General features: G+C 45.2%; 1 protein-coding gene across 4 annotated transcripts in view; it reads right to left on the bottom strand.

Annotated features, from left to right (window-relative positions):
* The window catches only part of KCNIP1 (potassium voltage-gated channel interacting protein 1), a 598,834-nt gene that overhangs the window by 499,107 nt on the left and 80,704 nt on the right, over positions 1-19,023 (bottom strand). Inside the window, exon 1 of one of the 4 annotated variants that reach the window (XM_080995306.1) lies at positions 7,070-7,290. The exons of the other annotated variants lie outside the window; for them this stretch is intronic. Within the exon in view, the coding sequence (XP_080851432.1) occupies positions 7,070-7,157 (88 nt within the window). The 5' untranslated portion in view covers positions 7,158-7,290. Of the gene's footprint in view, positions 1-7,069; positions 7,291-19,023 lie in introns of those variants that run through there. 4 annotated transcript variants of the gene reach the window in all.

The following is a 19,023-nucleotide window of genomic DNA, read 5'->3' as shown; positions in this document are numbered from 1 at the left end:
TCGTAACTACTTAAGTTATCAGCAGTTGATGTAGTCCATCCTCTTTCCTTGGAAAGAAAAATATTAGAAAACTGGCAACGCAACAAAATTAGAAGCTCACTGAAAAATGAGAGTAAGGGTAGATTTGTAATTCTGTGTGAATTTAAACTTCCCAAGTGGAAATACTCCATGAATATTCATTTCAAGGAGAACACGGACTTACAATCCTGATGTGTTTTCTGCCTGTATCCATTTTAAAAAATCTGGAACTGTGCTAACAGCTGTAGACCAACATTTAATGTGACGGTATCAACCACACCTGGCTCTTCCACAGTAAAATATCTAATATAAACCAGTCCATTCAGGAAACAGCCCATACCATACTACCATTGCCATTCTCCATGACATGAGAGACAGGTGAAAAGAGATAAACACAAGATGAATATCGTTAGGGTAAGAGAAGAAGCCAGCAGCCAAGGATGCAGCTGTATCACATTCTTTACAACGGGGATAAGAAACCAACAGGCCTCCAGATGCTCTAGGCCAGGCACATCCAACTCTCTAGAGGCTGTGATCTACTCCCAGTATAAAACAACTGGCAGTGATCTACCTATTGTAATGGGGGCAGGAGGCCAAGATTGTGAGCTCTTTTTAGGGGAGGTTAAAGTTGCTGAGCTTTTTTTAGAGGAGGATTCAAAGCTGCTGAGCTTGGGGGGGGGGCAAGTTGTTTAGCTTTTTGGGGAGGGGAGGCTTCAGTTGTGGAGCTTTTTTTTACAGAAGGCAAAAGTTCCAGAGCTTCTTTTTTTGGGGGGGGGGGACAATAAACGCTCAATAGCAACGGCACTATTAACTATTAATAGCACTATTAACAAACGTACTCAGCAAAATACACGAAAGCTTAGTAGCGCTAACGACCACCCAATTCATGTAACAGACGGACAGAGCGAGGGCGGCAGGGGGAGGAGACTTTCAAAACAATACTTTCTGCTACCGGAGATTGGAAGTAAGCCGCAATCGACCATGACTGACCACGATAACTCATGATTGACCTGTTGGACCTACAATTTCCACCATTCCTGTCCATTGGTCCTGCCAGCTGGGTAGTTGCGAGTCCACCCAGAGGGTTATTCTCTTTCCGTGGACAAATATATTCTTTATTTAAAAGGTTATATTCACAGCACCTCCACTTCAAGGAAATCAGGTGGCAAGCTTATAAAAGAATTTTGCCCAAGAGACCGACTATCATCAGAATTAACACTGCATAAGGCAGCTCATAAACCATGCTGAAAGCCATTTAGTCTGAGGGAAGAACTGCATGGCAGGATCTTTTTTGTCCTCATGGCATGGGCATTGCACCTGGATGTTGGATGTTGACTAGGGGATTGAAGTGAGAGAGAGAAAAGAGTGTTTCCAGAGATGAACTGCTGTTTATATCAACTGTAACTTGAATACCATATGCTTGAACTTGCTTTCTCCTCATGTGTCATAATTTAATTTTGACCACCTTCTTGCTGATTTTTGGAAGCTGCTCTGAGAGTCTTTTTGGCTATGGGGGGGGGGAATATTAATCCAATAAATAAATAAATAAATAAATAAATACACTTTATCACAATTGCAATACAGGAATGCTAAAAGCTCCCTGAATGCAGTTGATCATACCTACCTCTTTGTCAAACAGTATTGCCTTTCATAGAAGGAGGAGTTTCAGATTATGCCAATAAAGTGCCAAATTCTACATTGGATCACTGTCCTGACTGAGATAAAGCAAAAATATGCTTCCACTATCACTGATTCCTCCTGATGTTCTCATCACATCTGCAGTTACTTCCTTTGGCTGACCAGGAAAACACAGCAGCAGTTACATACTTGCATAGACTGGATATTTTATAGGAATATATTGGCCATACAAGAAGAAGAAGAGTTTGGATTTGATATCCCGCCTTTCACTCCCCTTCAGGAGTCTCAAAGCGGCTAACATTCTCCTTTCCCTTCCTCCCCCACAACAAACACTCTGTGAGGTGAGTGGGGCTGAGAGACTGCAAAGAAGTGTGACTGGCCCAAGGTCACCCAGCAGCTGCATGTGGAGGAGTGGAGATGCGAACCCGGTTCCCCAGATTAGGAGACTACCGTTCTTAACCATTACACCACACTGGCTCCAGATTACATATTACATATTACAGATTACACACTACAGATTACATATCACAGTTCCTCTGTTATACTTAGTAGAGATCAATCGTATTTGTTACACAAGTACAAAGAACATCCCTTATCACCACAAGCATGAAGGCAGCAAACATTATAAAATTAATCCAAACATTATATGCTGTTAATTATAGTATTACATTTGTAAATATTACACAGCTCATCTGTTCGCCGGGTGGGAGGGGGAGGGGGAGAGCAGATGAAAAGACTGGGAGGGCTTTATTTCACCAGAGCAGATAATTAGGCAATTAAAATGAAAAGTAGGCAAAAATTACCAGCTGCCAGAAACTTAGAATGCATAATAGAAACTAAACATACACACAAAAAATCCCATGCATTGATCCTGAAGTGGTAGCTTTAACAAGGACTTTCAGGAGCAAAGAAAGAGTGCAGGTTACTTAAGCTACAGAAATTTCTCCAACTTTGAGAAAGAAGATCCCAGATGAGTCATCAACTAAATAGCTCTTTGCTCTTATTACATTATACAAATGATCTCTTTTGAATTATCAACCTTGGGTACTTTTATGGACCTTTTCGAACAATACTAAATAATGGCCAGAATATCCTAAACCTTGGCCCAGGTACTGGTACATATTTCAATTACTGGTTATGCATTTATGGGGAGTGGGCTCTACACACATCTGCTGCGGACTTCCAAGAGGTGGTGGCTCATGCACAGGCCTGTTGCATCTGCATATAGGGCACTGATGAGTTACAAATTCCAGAAACCATTCCAAGTGCAAAGAATGCACTTCTCCCCCACTTTTATAAGCTGCAATGCAAGAGTCAGAAACAGGACTACCTATTTTCCGTAGTGGTATTGGTTCAAGGAAGAGTTCCTTGGAAGGATTATTCACTTCTAGACTGATGGGTGTCCTCCACTTGCAACCAAAGCCCTGAGCAGACCCACCCCCTCCTCATCACTGCTGTTAATGCTGCTACTTGTTCACTTTTCCTGAAGCAAGTTTGCCCTCGTTCTCCTCACTTGATTATGGCAGTGAACAGACAGCTGGGAGGAGAGGCAGAGCAGCCAAGTAGCTTTTGGAGTTCCCTTCAGCACATACCTGAAAATACTGATCCCTGACAGTAGATGATGTTTCCCTTCCAGCTGCAGCGCTTTACACCACATCAAATGCCACTTCCCAGAGAGTCTGCAGTAGGAATTGGGGCTCCAACGAGCATTGGTGTACAGCATGCCCACCAACACATGCAGTCATGGACTGCAAGTAATCTGTATAAGAACAGCAATCCATTTACTTGGGCTCTAGGATTTGCAGCTCTTAACCTCAATTTTTACAAGCCATAGCATTAAAACCAGCAATGGATCTCATAGAATGTCGACTGACAGTATGGCATATCATTCTGTGGTTTGAGCGATTTTTACTATTTTTGTACAATTTGTGCTTGAAAGAGGCAATGTGGAAAAACATGTCTGTACTACTGGGGTGAAGGGGGTGGGTGGGTGGGGATGGTACAGATCTCTTTGGATCTGCATTATATCCAGGAGCAATCAGTTTAGTAAATAAACAGAATGTCCTAAGTGTCAGAAGAAGAAACATTTTCTGGAACATACAGTTCTCATCCCATCAGGTAATCACAGTTAGTTAATTGTAATGCCATCATTTACCCAGGACTGCTTTTCTCTTCAAGATGTTTAATCCATTAAATAAGTGTTTATTTGACTTTTTAGTTTCCTAACTTATTATATGAGAATGTTCGATTTTAATTACATCAGATACTTGAGAGACATTTTAAAATCAACTTGTTCCTACTGTTTATGCCTTCCTAAGTCTGCATCTTCCAGTCTGAAAGTCATGCTGCAAAAGAAAAGACATGATTAAAGTTTCAAAAGTTTGATTCCTTGGAGACCACAAACATCTAATGTTTGCAGCTTTGAAGTTGGATGTTGCCAGAAAACAGAAATGACTAAGTCGGAGCACACATCATCATTTCAAACAAGAGATGAGCAATGGGACCATGATTCCAGTGTTGTAAAGCAACACACATTTTCTAGTCATTTGTACTGGTTAGAGGGTCTCACACTCATGCATGACCAATGTGAAGCATAATCTATAAATTCATTACAAGAACTCATGTGCAGAAGCCCAGCAGGTTTGGAGCTTCAACAGGGGTGTTTAATTCAGAAGCAAGACCATTGTTATACCCTTTATTTGTGCTGGTCTAATAGACATTTCCTCTTACCAGATCAGATATCTGTGGGAACTGTGGTTCTCTGTGTCAGTGTGTGTACAAGCATCCATCACTCTCCCTCTCTCTGTATACACACTTAATCATCTCTCTCACACACACAACTGACACCTGAGGCGATTGACAAAATGATACTCTCGCTCCGCATCAGGGAAGAAGGGGTGAGTGAAGATCTATTATCAGAAACAAGGAGGGAATAAAGGACTACATTGGGATTTGCTGCTCCTATGGATCCTGCCACCTAAGGCAGTTGCTTTACCTTGCCTCATTTGGGGGTGGGAGGTGGGGCTACACACACACACACACAACTATTACCAATATTGTTTTCAGGGGAACCATAATCATTAGATGGCACAAACCCCATTGTAGTCTCAATACACCAATATCCCAAAATCAATCTGAAGTAGTAGCACACATCATTTAACTCATGGGAACTTCTCAGTAAACATCTTAGGCTTGGGCTACACACACACAAACAAACTCTGTCTGCTTGAGTTTATTGCATAATCCATATACATAATCACATACTGTATAATAAATTGACCTTTGCACTCCATTGCCAACTGTGCTTCTCCTTCACCTCTTTTTCCTCAGGGATACTAAATTTATCCTAATTTTGTTAGTGTTGAATGACAAATTTCCTCACTTTTTTGAAGCTATCAAAGGTGAGCATGGAGGTTGCTGGTTTAATGAGGGATCAATCTGCTAAAATTGTATTAAATCAATTGTTTGGAACCATAATGCAGCGAGGATTCTTGGGTCTTCTTGCCCAAGGCATCATCTGGCACTTTGAAAGACCCATATCTCTGCAAGGAGTCCGCTGAGAATTCCTGAACCTTGTGGTTATACCTACCCTCTCTAAGCACCCCAACAGTGATATCTGTGAGAAGATGAAGCAGCATCCTGCCTGTGCCTTCTGTTCTCCCTCAGGGCAGTTGTGCTTAGAGGGGAGGACTATCATGCAGTTTGCAGTGGTAAGGAAAAGGGGGGCCAATGAGAGTGTCTTGTCCAAGTGTCTCCCGAAACCATTCCCCTAGGTGACATTCAGAAAGAGACCAGCTTCACTGAAGGACAAAAGGGGGGGGGGAGAAATAAGTTCAAAGTTTTAAGAACACACATAACTTCTTTCCACCATAGAAGTAGGAATTAGTACACTGGTGTGCTGGAAGCCTGAATCCATGGGGGAAGAATGCCACCACTTCTTTTCTCAGCACTGACATGAGATTGTCCAGCATGGTATTTGTCCTGCAAAGTTTTTTTCAGTGCTTCTGTATGAAAAGGCACCTTGGTGATGATAAAGAACTGCCACCACCTGATAGTTATAACAAGTTTTAAATTGTTTGATTTTCATTTCTCTCAGCTGGCCTTACGCTCAACAGTCTTCATACAAAGGAAGGAAGGAAACAGCAAAAGAATAAGAGAAACATGGAGATTGTAATGTTTTGTATAAACTGACTTGGAAATCACGAGAGGAACCAGCCATTATTGGATTTTTGAATCTGTTCATTACAAATACAAAGGAATCAAATGAATTAATTCCCCAATCTGTACTAGAAGAGGATGTGCTAATACATTATATCTTGGTATTTGTCACCAGCTGTTAACATACATCCCCAGGTACACATTCAGTTATTTCTGTGGGAAAATAATATCCAAAACAAACACACATTTCCGCCACAACCACTAACACTAAAATAGTACATATGAGGTTTCAAACTTCTCAAGAAACATTCCTTCATTTTTCTGATAATGTACATAATGTGTTTTTAAAGCTTTATGTTCTTTTATTGAAATAAACTCATCAGGTAACCATAATGAGACTCAACAGCTGCATTAAACACACATGTGATCCTGTTTTTAAAATGGGCTCAAGCCAATAAACTTTAGAGAAGTCTCAACTAGATATTTGAAGCAGTTGAGGTCTGACTGCACAGGACACTTAAGAAAATTAAAGCACTTTCCCTGTTCCTAAAGTTCAGACAAACAGCCAATGAAAATTTCACTCTTTAAAATTATTTTTGAAAAAAGGCATTGATTTCAATACATTCAGGGACCACCCCATTTCTGTAGCTGGGGAGAGAAAGGAGAAAGTGGAGGTAAACAGGAAAGAGAAGGCTTTGACCCATCTAAAAATAAACAGATTCAGTGAACTGATTCACACTTCACTCTAGATACTGCAAGCGTGCAAGAATAATAGCTTTTGAAGCAATGCCTGCAATAACTAATGTCCCAGATTTAGAACTAAAGGTTTTTAGAGACACACACTACCACTTGCAACAAGACGAATTCTCAAACAAGTACACTATTAAGATACTAATCTGACACTAGAGCAGAACACTTTGCCAAACCTTTTTATTTTGTGTACACTAGCAAGCAGTGACTTCCTACAACTGCACAAAAACCTGCTTGTAGAACCAACACCTCCCCCCCCAAAAAAAAACATGAATGAAAACACTGCAGCCTGAATGTCTCAGAGCCCACAACTACCTCTCCGAAGTTACAAAGAGTTATGTAAGGCTAACCAGCATCACTTCCATCCTTCACTGCACATGACTTCACTCTAGGAAACAACATCCCCAAAGGGACCTGGCTAATTTCAGCCGTAATAAAAACCCCAATTGGCAACAGCGGTTCCCCATTCCCCACAGTTTACAGAAGACAGAATTCCTTGCATTACCTTTGTTCAGTGTCCCTGTGATGAGTTTAAAGATGGTTTGGGCAAATTTAACAATTCCATGTTTACATCTCTTCGAACAGTCACTCATGGTTGACCGAAGAGGAGGGAAGCTCTTCTCTCTCTCTCTCTCTCTCTCTCTCTCTCTCTCTCTCCCCTTCAGTCCAGAGACAGGAAAGTCCCTTTCCAACTTAGATGGTACAGAAGTCTGATCTGAGATTCCAGTGGCAGCAGCAGCAGTAGCAGCAGCAGCACCTCCGTGCTGAAATGGATTTTTCTCTAAAGCTTTCAGGGAAAGGTTGCAGTAGAGGCTTGTTTGTATAGTCTGTGTTAAAGGTACAGCTCACCCCAGCAAGATTTTAACCATGCAGCCTACATTTATGCCGTAAGATGCCCTGTGGCTTTACCAATCCGAATGGTACTTGGTGCACAGGGAGCCTCTGTAGAAAGCAGCAGGGAGGAGGAGTTTGCTCATATACCAAGCTTTGCTGACTTACAGGACAGTGGTAATGCAGCAATTAATGCCAAAGTCAAAAGGGGGATGGCTACTGCACTGAAATGCTGCTGTTTAAAGTGCATCTTTTTGTATACATCACATTTCTTCCCTGTAACTCACATTCATGATTTCTGACTTAGTTCTCAGAGACAGGGGAAGTGATTTATCATGAATGAAAAGGGGTATTTTTTATTTTAAAAAAATAACAACATGCAGAAGAATTTGTGCCCACCACAGAGTGGCATGCAGTAAAAGCAAGTGAAATTTCTCTCACTGAGATTACCGTGTATACAAACAATAGCTTGACTTCAGAAGCCCACTGCAGGGTTGGCTGCCTCTGCCAGCAGGAGTTAACTAACTACCCAAAGACTAAGAAGACAGAGACCGCTTCTCAGAAAAATCTTGCCTACTTTTGAGCATAGCTGTCAACTTTTCCCTTTTCTTGCGAGGAATCCTATTTGGAATAAGGGAATTTCCCTTAAAAAAAGGAAAAAGTTGACAGCTGTGATTTTGAGTTCCATTTCCACACCAAACATACAAGTTGCCACTTACCGTCCTTCTCAGTAGCCCAACTCAATAGTGGCACATGTATTCCATTGTGTGCCCAGCCATAGAGTCTCTGTCCACTGGGGAGTCTGACTAACTGACTAAATAAATGGACATCACAACTGTCTGGGATTAAAAAGGCCACAACTTTATAGATTTCAGAGGTAGGCAAATCTTTGGCATAGGCACTGGGCATGTATCCCTCTCAGCCCAGTAGTGCAGGGTCTGAGGCACAACACAATCTGCTTGGGGAAGAGAAGGGGCCATCGCAAAATGCAGGTTTACATGGATGGCCTGATCCTAAGTGCTGAGGAAGCTCCATGGCCCAGTCCCCACCCGCTTCAGGCTCTATGGTCTTCCTTCAAGACCCCTCTAATGGGGTGCCCTGTAAACGCCGCCGCTGGAAGGGGGGTGAGTCACCACTTCACCCCCCCCCCAAGGTTAGGAGATAGCCTAAGGATTCTGCCCAAGGCCTAAACCACCAAAGTTGTGAGTAGTGCTATGGGGAAGGCAAAACCTGCAGTGCAGGGGAAATTCCTTCCCAGCTCCAAATACGGCAACCGTCCAAAGACCATAGCAAAGCCCGCTAAGCTGGAAAGAAAAGGGGCTTAAAAGAAACAACATAAATGTCTAAAGGGAGGATTGCACAGGTGATGCTCCTGGATGACTGCGCTGCAGCCTTGGCTTGCTTTTACGCCTGGGAAACATACCTGAGAGAAGACTGTGTCCCTCAGGTCCACTCCCCAAACCCTCTAGGCTGCCATGGATAGGCCAATTTGAATAGTGGGCTTGGTGGATTGCCATGTGGGTCTGCAGCAGCCAGGGAGCAGCAGCAACGGCCACTGAAAAACGGTGAGGTTCCACGGGGAGACGAGGCACTGAGGCCGCAACCGCCACCATGGAGAGAGGTAAGTGGCCATTTCTATCCCACGTTTCCTCTGGAAGAACCTCATAAATTAAGCAAGTTAAGTTGCTCTTATCATTTCAAGAAAAGCTTCACCTGCTTTTTCTGATTACTGTCAAAGACACAGGGGCAGGAAAAAGAAACTTTACAATCTTGTCGGGTTTTGGCAAAATGCATTACAAAGTAGTTTTGGCTTGGCATGTACAGAAGAAGGCTTCTCACATCCCAACAACTATAATATTTCCCCAGTTGTTTTGTTAGATACATAACATGCCCCCACACCCCGAAAATCATACAGGTTTCATGGAAAAACTGTCTGGGGCAGCATAATATCTCCAGCTCAATAATAGGTCTAACTTTTTGGATTCAATGAAAGGTTGCAACTTGAATGGCTATTTAGAAGTTTGGTGCTTTTAACAAATGCATGCTAGATATTTCAGAAGTGAATATTCTCATGCATCTGCTGCAGAAACCACAACTGTTGGATTTCTACTTGCCATTTAGTTATTAAACAAGGTAATAACTCTCTTTATGTATTAGAAAAAGTAGCTTTATGAGATCCTGAATACAATAAGACCATAATCTACCAAAGGTCCCTACTCCTACCAATTTTTGTTTTGTCATTTTTTACTTTGAGATGGATGTTTGCTGAGGAGAAATAGGCTGCTTTTAGGAAGATGTTGCCTTTTCTTGTCTGTGTCTGTGTTTGCGGGGGGGGGAGTATTTTGCCTATTTGGCAGGGTAGGGGTGAGGTTCTGAGCATTGCCAGGGTTTCCCTTCTGTGAAATGGGCATTTTGTGGTGCCCATGATAGTTTTTTGTGGTTTTTTTTAAAAAAACCTCTGGCATCAGAGTAACTCAAATGCTGTGCTAAGAAAATATGAATTCTGGAAGCAACATAAACATGAATGTTGGAACATTGCATATTTATATATTCTGCATAATTTGGGCTCTGTCCCTTGACCATGAAAAATCTTACTCAAACTTTTTTTCTTTAAAAAAAGAAGAAGAAAGCAAATATGCTCTAGATGTTCAGTGCTGTGTGCTCTGTAACATTCTGACCTTTTTACATTGTGTAAAAAATATGGAACATGGTGAACATGGGTGGGTAGGCATATAGTTTATATTCAGTAAAGTAGAATGGAGCAGATGACTTTCTTACAAAGCTTTTCTTCTCTTTGTTACTCTGAATATTTTTTTATAAATGAATAGTTACTTTTAAATCGGGGGTAGGGAACTTTCTCCTGTTGAGGCCACATTCCTGCAGGAAGAGTCTGTCAGGGAGTGCATACCACCAATGGGCAGGGCTGAAGCCAGTGAAAGGAGGTCAGAGCAAAGTGAGCAGGGCACCTTCCTCCTCACCTCCTCTCTCCTTGCAACCCACATTAATTTGGGCTGAGAGGGCATGGAAATAGAATGTAGGCCACCCGCTCTCTGCTTTAAAGTCTGCATAACACAAGCCATTTGGCAGGTACATATATAAGGTTATTAGTGCAGTAACAGCTTTACTTCCAGGTTTCAACAGAAGGTCCAAGAACATCCAAAACGTAGGGCTAGAATGATGACTGTAAGTAGAGGGCTGGTCATACCCTTAGGCAGGCTTCCTCAACCTTGGCCCTCCATATGTTTTGAGACTACAATTCACATCATCCTTGACCACTGGTCCTGCTAGCTGGGGATCATGGGAGTTGTAGGCCAAAAACATCTGGAGGGCCAAGGCTGAGGAAGCCTGCCCTTAGGCAAGTGATCTGGGATGTCACGAAACTGCAGCGGATGGTTTAATGTGTTGTTATTTTGCTATGTTTATTGCTGTCAGGGAGGAGTTGCACAAATCTCTGCTTGTGGTATTTTATTTTATGCCCCAGGTGGGCAAACATGGCTGGTCTAAACTAAACTTGTCTCCCTGCATTAAAGTAGAAAATTGAAACTAATTAGGGCAGAGTTAAAGACTCCCTTGTGTTGCATTCATTGTACAGTGTTGTGCCACCCCTTGCCAAAAATTGGGATGAGGGGCAAGAGAGCCTAACACTTCCCCCTATTTCAAATCTTAAGTCCTCTTGTGTAGAACAAATCTTTAAAACTTAGCTGCTCTCATCTAGCAGCTCCCTGCAGCACACTCTAAGCTGTTGCATTAGATTACCCCCTACAGAAAGCAAAGACTATCTGCTTTATTATGTACATGCACAAAAGCTGCTTGCTTTTGGTTTTTAGTTTGCTGTCATGGAATCTGCGGGCATAAAGTGACTCTGGATAGTGCTAGAGAGATTTTTGTTTTAATTGCCTTGTAAGGTTGCAAATGCTTTCCAGCTTTTGAAAGGAAATATAAAGTGTTATTGTGTTTATTTTGGTCACCAGTGTGTTCTTAAAAGAGCACTTGTTTGGGTAATGTGTGTGTGTTGTGTAGCCTGATACTAAGGACGTTTACTCAGAAGTCACAGGACTGGGCTCCAAATAAAGATGCAGCCTCACCATCCCTCACCTTTGCTAGGTAGCTTCTCTTCTATAGCCAGCATTTGTCCTAAGGAGACTATCTGCTTTGATTTAATAATGGTTAATAATCAAGTTATTTAAATGAAAGTTTCATATGACACAAAGATACTCTAATGTGAATTTACAGATATACTTACCACTTGGATTACCAACTTGTGATGGGACGATGAGCTGCTTGTGTGTAAAATCCTAGTCCCTCAGAGTTTGGTCAAGTTTGCAAACCTCTGTCTGTAACGGAGCCCCTTAAACATGGCTCCGTCAGTCGCTGGCAGATTCCGACAGTGGTTGCTTTCGGAATCGCTTCCAACATAAAAGCTCCTTAACGGAAACACGTCTTCTGGACTCTCTGCGTGACAGTTTCCGGCGAGGAGTGGGTGTCCCTACAGGAGGTCCTGAAACCTCCCCACTGTTTTCGCTGGAAGTGTCTCTGAGCCATCCCTCCAGCTCCCTTTCCCTCAGCCCAGCTCCTCTCCCCCTACTGGTTCCCTCTTCAGCTGCTGAGTCTCTCCCAACCTGTGTGAGCCCTTTCACTTCCCTTCCTTCCGATGGCAGTTCCCTGACATCCACCTCCCCTCCAGGGCCCCCTTCATCCCCTCTCGCCCCCTCCTCTACGGGCGGTGAGGAGGCAAAACCCCGGAATGAACTTCCTTCATCTTCCGATGTCCCGAACACTTCTCTCCACCTGTTGCGGTTCCTGGTCTCGAAGTACTCCTCCTCCTCAGAGTCCATCTCCCCTTCCCCTTCCGATTCCGAGAATCCTTCCAACTCCTCCTCCTCATCGGTGGTCCCAAAGTATTCCCTCCGGAACCTCTCCACAGGCTGAGGTTTCCTTGGGAACCTTTGATGGAACGTTTCTATCAATACCTCGTCATTGATATCTTCTGCCATTACCCAAGTGTTTTCTGACTCCGGTTCTCCTTCCCACGCTACCAAATACTCCACCTGATCCCCCTTCCATCTGGCGTCGAGGATTTCTGCCACATGGCTGCTGCATTCCCTTTCTTCTATGACCGGTCCCCGAGTGGCCATCCCTTCTCGTCCCCCCTCATACGGTGACAGTAACGACCTGTGAAATACTGGGTGCAGTTTCATGTGGTTGGGTAACCGGAGCCTGAAAGCCACTGGGTTGACCTGTTGAATGACCTCAAAGGGACCCAATCTCCTGGGTCTTAATTTCTTACAACCTCCTTTGAACGGCAACCCTTGGGTTGACAGCCACACCCTATCTCCCACCCTTATGGTTTCACCTTCCCTTCGGTTCTTGTCTGCCTGCCTCTTGTATTCTTCCTTCGCCCTTTCTAAGTTGAGTTGGAGCTGACGATGGATTGCTTCCATTTCTTCTACAAAATGCTCGGCTGCCGGGACACCCCATCTCTCCCCTTCTCCCCCTGGGAAAGCCCTGGGATGACACCCATAATTAGCCAAGAAGGGGCTCATCCCTGTGGACACATTCTCGGCATTGTTGTAGGCAAATTCCGCCAGCGCCAACTTTTCTACCCAGTCATTCTCTCTGTCATTGACATAACACCTCAGGTATTGCTGGAGGACCCCGTTTGCTCTTTCCGCCTGCCCGTTGGTTTCAGGGTGCCGGGCAGTCGAAAAGTTGACCTCCACCTGCAGTAAGCTCATGAGCTTCCTCCAGAACCTGGAAGTAAATTGTTTTCCTCGGTCTGAGACCACCCTCAATGGCACCCCGTGCAACCTAAAAATGTGTTCTACAAATAACTTCGCTGTCTCTTCCGCCGTGACTGCATGCGAGCAGGCTACAAAGTGGCACATCTTTGTTAGTAGGTCTACCACCACCATGATGGCTGTTTTCCCCTTGGACTTCGGCAGATCAGTCATAAAATCTATCGACACTGCCTCCCAAGGTCGTTCTGGGGTTGGTAAGGGTTCTAATAGCCCCGCCGGTGCCCGCCTCTCCCCTTTGGCTCGCTGGCATTGCTCACACCCTCTTACATACTCCCGTACATCTTCCCTCACCTTAGGCCACCAAAATTCCCTGGTGACCAACCACATGGTTTTGTGTTGTCCAAAATGCCCCGCCGTGGGGCTGTCGTGCAACTGCTTGAGTACCCTCCCCCTTAAGTCTCCTTCAGGGATATACAGTGCCCCTTTGTAATACAAAGCTCCATTTCTTTCCTCGAAACCCCCTGGTTCCTCTCCCTCACCCCTAAGACCTCTGAGCTTATTCTGGGCGTATTCATCATTCTCTGTTTCCTCTACCAGTTCTCTTTGTCCCACCAATGCCGCCCCACACACCCAGCGGTCCTCTGGAATGACATGTCTCTCTTCGGGTGCTCCCTCCTCCTCCAAATATTCAGGTTTGCGTGAGAGAGCGTCCGCCCTAATGTTCTCTGGGCCTGGCACGTAACAAATCTCAAAGTTAAATTTGGAGAACTCCTGGGCCCATCTCACTTGCCGTTGGTTGAGCACTCGTGCCGTCCTCCAATACTCTAGGTTCTTGTGGTCAGTGCACACTTGCACCTTATGTTGTGCGCCAATTAGCAGGTGCCTCCATCTCCGGAACGCCTCATGAATGGCTAGTAGTTCTCGGTCATACACCGTGTAGTTCCTCTCGGATTTGTTCAGCTTTCGCGAAAAAAAGGCACACGGTCTCCACTCTGACTCCTCCTTCCCTGGCTGCAGAAGCACCGCCCCAATCGCTCTGTCTGATGCGTCAGTTTCCACTCTCATCGGTTTTTGTAAATCCACATGCAGGAGTTGTTGTTCCGAGGCGAAGGCCCTTTTTAGTTCCTCAAATGCTCGCTCCGCCTCCTCAGTCCAAACGAACTTCTTCTTACTGCTGAGACAGTCCGTAATGGGCGCCGTCAGGTGGGCAAAGTTTCGGATGAACTTACGATAGAAGTTCCCAAATCCTAGGAACCTCTGCACATCCTTCCTTGTTTTGGGTGTTTTCCATTCCAGCACCGCCTGGACCTTGCCGGGATCCATGGCCAATCCCTTGTCTGACAGGCGATACCCCAGGAATTCCACCTCCTTGGTATGAAACTGACACTTCTCCAGTTTCACCCACAGCTGGTTGGCTTGCAGCCTGCTCAACACTTCTCTGACGTCTCTCACATGCTGCTCCTCATTCTCAGAATACACCAACACGTCGTCTAAGAAGGCCACACAATTCTTGTAAAGCAAAGGCCCCAGGACGTGGTTCATAAACGATTGAAAGCACGCGGAGCCTCCTTGTAGGCCGAAGGGCATAACTAAATATTCAAATGCCCCCAAAGGGGTGAACATGGTGGTTTTCCATTCATCCCCCTTCCTTATTCGTATCAGGTTGTACGCCCCCCTTAGGTCCAGTTTAGTAAAAATCTTTCCCTTCCTGACCCTTGTCAAAATGTCGTCAATCCTGGGCATAGGGAAAGCCACTGGTTCTGACACTGCATTTAAGGCCCTGAAGTCACACACAAGTCTCGGCTTGTTCGTGTTTTTTTTATCCACAAAAAACACTGGGCTGCCCCCCACCGCCCTGGACTCTCTGATGAACCCTCTCTTCAGGTTCTTGTCAATGAACTCTCTTAGCTCCTGCATCTCTCTGTCTGACATGGCGTACAGCTTGCCTACAGGGAGCTGTGCCCCAGGGAGTAAATTGATTTGACAGTCAAAGGGTCTATGCGGGGGTAATTGGTCAGCTTCCCTTTCGCTGAAGACGTCGCGGAGATCTGCGTATTGTCGTGGTACCTTCACGTTCTCCGTTACTTCAGTCCCTGCTAGGGTGGCTTGGGCCCCTGCCAAACCCTTTCCCTCTTTGCAGTGTTCTAAGCAATGTGCTGAACCAAAAGAAACCACTCTCTGATGCCAGCCCACCAGCGGATCATGTAACGCTAGCCAGCTCATCCCCAATATAATGGGAGCTCCTCCCAAGGTGGCCACATTAAACGCTATCAGTTCGGTGTGCCTTGCCACCTTCATTATCATTGGGACGGTCTGCAAGCTGACTTCTCCTCCCAACAGCTCCCTGCCATCGATCGTGGTCACCTGCAGGGGGTTGCTTAAAGGGATCGTCTGTATCTGGTGTTCAGCTGCAAACTCTTTGCTCATGAAATTGCAGAAGCTGCCTGAGTCCAACAGCGCCTTTATCTTTAGAGGGTGTCCGTTTGGCAGCTCTAGCGCCACTTCTATCACTAGGGCGGGTTTAGGAGGTTCTGGCGTGGGCACTTTCACTGCTCTTTGGCCTGACTGCTGTGCCCCGACGGTGGCAGCCAGGCGTTGGCTTTTACTTGCTTCGGTATTTCTTCCTCTCTTCCCTCCACAGCTCCTACCATCCCTTGCCATTCCTTCCTCTGGGGGCAGACTCTGGCAAAGTGACCTGGCTGTTGGCAGAGATAGCATTTCCGGGCGCCTTTTCCCTCCTTCTTTCCCCCCTCACTGGGCTTTGAAACTGCGCGCGCGCGCGCTGTTCCGATTTCCATCGGCTCTGCCGGCGGGAAAGTTGGCTCTGGAATGTCTGGAATGCGGAACTCCTTCCAACGTTCCCCCTTCCCTTCCCGCCTCTCCAATGCTCTCGCCTCCTGGCGCGCTCCTATGGTCAGCGCTGATTTGGTCAGCTGGTCCATAGACTCCGCCCTGGGCGCCCGGGAAAGTTCGTCTTTCACAGCCGAAGAAAGCCCTTCTTCAAAAAGCATTTGAATGGGTTCCGCCGATAGATCCCACCCCAATTTATGGATCAACATGGTGAATTCAGTCCAGTACTCACGGACAGATCGGCTACCCTGTTTGCAAGCCATTAACTGTCTGCGGACCACTCCCTGTTCAATATCGCTGGAAAACATCAGATCCATGGCGCGAAAGAACTTCATCGTGTCCTTTAGGACGTCACTATTCGCTGCCATCAGGGGTCTAACCCAGTCTCTCGCCCCCTTTTCAAGATGCCCAATCACGAAAGCCACTCTTGATTCCTCGTCAGGGAATTCATCAAACTGCAGATTGAGGGCATATTGCATCTCTGTCCGAAAGCCATGATAGTCTTTGGGCTCCCCCCCAAACTTCTGCACCAATCCTGGTACCTTTCTGACGAGCTGGGTGTCTTTCCCCTTTTTGTCTGCATCCTGAGCCCTCCTCTCCTCAAGCCTCGCCGTCTGCAGCGCTAGCTGGACCTCCAACACCCGGTACCTTTCTTCCAGGCTTGGACCCGCTCCAGCTCCTGCTTCTCCGGTTCCGGCTGGGTTGCTCATGATGCCTTCTCCTGCACAAGCTGCTCACGAAGTCTGTCGGAATGCTGTGATGGGACGATGAGCTGCTTGTGTGTAAAATCCTAGTCCCTCAGAGTTTGGTCAAGTTTGCAAACCTCTGTCTGTAACGGAGCCCCTTAAACATGGCTCCGTCAGTCGCTGGCAGATTCCGACAGTGGTTGCTTTCGGAATCGCTTCCAACATAAAAGCTCCTTAACGGAAACACGTCTTCTGGACTCTCTGCGTGACAGTTTCCGGCGAGGAGTGGGTGTCCCTACAGGAGGTCCTGAAACCTCCCCACTGTTTTCGCTGGAAGTGTCTCTGAGCCATCCCTCCAGCTCCCTTTCCCTCAGCCCAGCTCCTCTCCCCCTACTGGTTCCCTCTTCAGCTGCTGAGTCTCTCCCAACCTGTGTGAGCCCTTTCACTTCCCTTCCTTCCGATGGCAGTTCCCTGACACAACTGACCTGGTAAAATGGTCTGGCCTGCCCCTGTGCCTGGAACATAGGTCTGATATACAGAAATAAACAGGAGAAACTTTCATTGGTATGAAACTAAATATTGCCACCTTCTAATTGAAGGCAAACTATTTTTAAAGAGGCAGCTACGGGGGCTTGTTCAAAAGCTGACAAGCTTTACTGATGCTTCATACAATAAAAAAATTCCTTCCTGTAGCACCTTAAAGACCAACTAAGTTAGTTCTTGGTATAAGCTTTCGTGTGCATGCACACTTCTTCAGATACACTGAAACAGAAGTTGCCAGATCCTTCTATATATTGAGAAGGTGGGGAGGGGTATTACTTAGAAGGGTGGTGGGAATCGGAGATTGGCAGATAGCTGAGATGAGCCTGTTGACGACTCTTAACAACTGTAATAGGTCTTACAGGAAAAGGCAAGGGGTGAGAAGGTGAGAAATGGCTTAGTCATGTATAATGAGATAAGAATCCGATGTCTCTGTTCAGACCAGGTCTCTCCATTATTTTAAGTTTGGTAATGAGTTGTAATTCAGCAGCTTCTCTTTCCAGTCTATTTCTGAAATTCCTTTGTAGTAAAACAGCTACTTTGAGATCTTGCATAGAATGTCCTGGGAGATTGAAGTGTTCTCCTACTGGTTTCTCTGTTTTGTGATTCTTGATGTCAGATTTATGTCCGTTTATTCTTTGGCGTAAGGTTTGGCCTGTTTGTCCAATATAGAGAGCTGAAGGACACTGTTGGCATTTGATGGCATACACAATGTTAGACGATGAGCAATTAAATTACCCACAACAACTTCAAATTCGGTGATGACCTGTTCCTTCAGATCAGCGGCACAGCAATGGGCACCCGCATGGCCCCACAGTATGCCAACATCTTCATGGCAGATTTAGAACAACGTTTCCTAAACTCCTACCCACTCAAACCTCTCTTGTACCTGCGATACATTGACGATATTTTTATCATCTGGACACATGGTCAACAGACCCTGGACACCTTTCACCAGAAATTCAATGATTTTCACCCCACAATCAACCTTACAATGAATCAATCTATGCAAGAAATACATTTTTTGGACACTACTATAAAAATACAGGATGGACGCATAGACACCACCTTATACCGTAAACCAACTGACCGACAAACATATCTACATGCCTCTAGCTACCATCCCAAACATACCAAACAGTCCATTGTATATAGCCAGGCACTACGTTACAGCCGCATCTGTTCCAATTCTACAGACAGAGACTCTCACCTAAGAGATCTACAGCAAACCTTCTCAGAACTAAAATACCCAGCAGATGAAGTTAGACAACAGATCAACAGAGCCAGACTGATACCCAGAGAGAACTTGCTGCAAGACAGACCCAAAAAAGAAAATAACAGAACACCACTAGTCATCACATACAGCTCCCAAGTTAAAACAGTTCAACGCATCATCAGAGATCTACAACCTCTCCTGGACAATGACAGTTCTCTTTCTCAAGCTCTGGGAGGAAGACCTTTCATTGCCTACAGACAGCCACCCAATCTTAAACAACTCCTAACCCACAATAATACTACAACCAGACTTAACACGGACACTGGCACCAGAGCCTGCAATAAACCCAGATGCCAACTTTGCTGCCACATACACCCGGACAACACCATTACTGGCCCCAACAACATCACACATACCATCTCGGGACTATTTAATTGCTCATCGTCTAACATTGTGTATGCCATCAAATGCCAACAGTGTCCTTCAGCTCTCTATATTGGACAAACAGGCCAAACCTTACGCCAAAGAATAAACGGACATAAATCTGACATCAAGAATCACAAAACAGAGAAACCAGTAGGAGAACACTTCAATCTCC

This window comes from Podarcis pityusensis, assembly GCF_964106645.2.
Source record: "Podarcis pityusensis genome assembly, chromosome: 2".
In the NCBI taxonomy this organism is placed as follows: domain Eukaryota; kingdom Metazoa; phylum Chordata; class Lepidosauria; order Squamata; family Lacertidae; genus Podarcis; species Podarcis pityusensis.
This window is presented reverse-complemented; position numbering and strand designations above follow the sequence as displayed.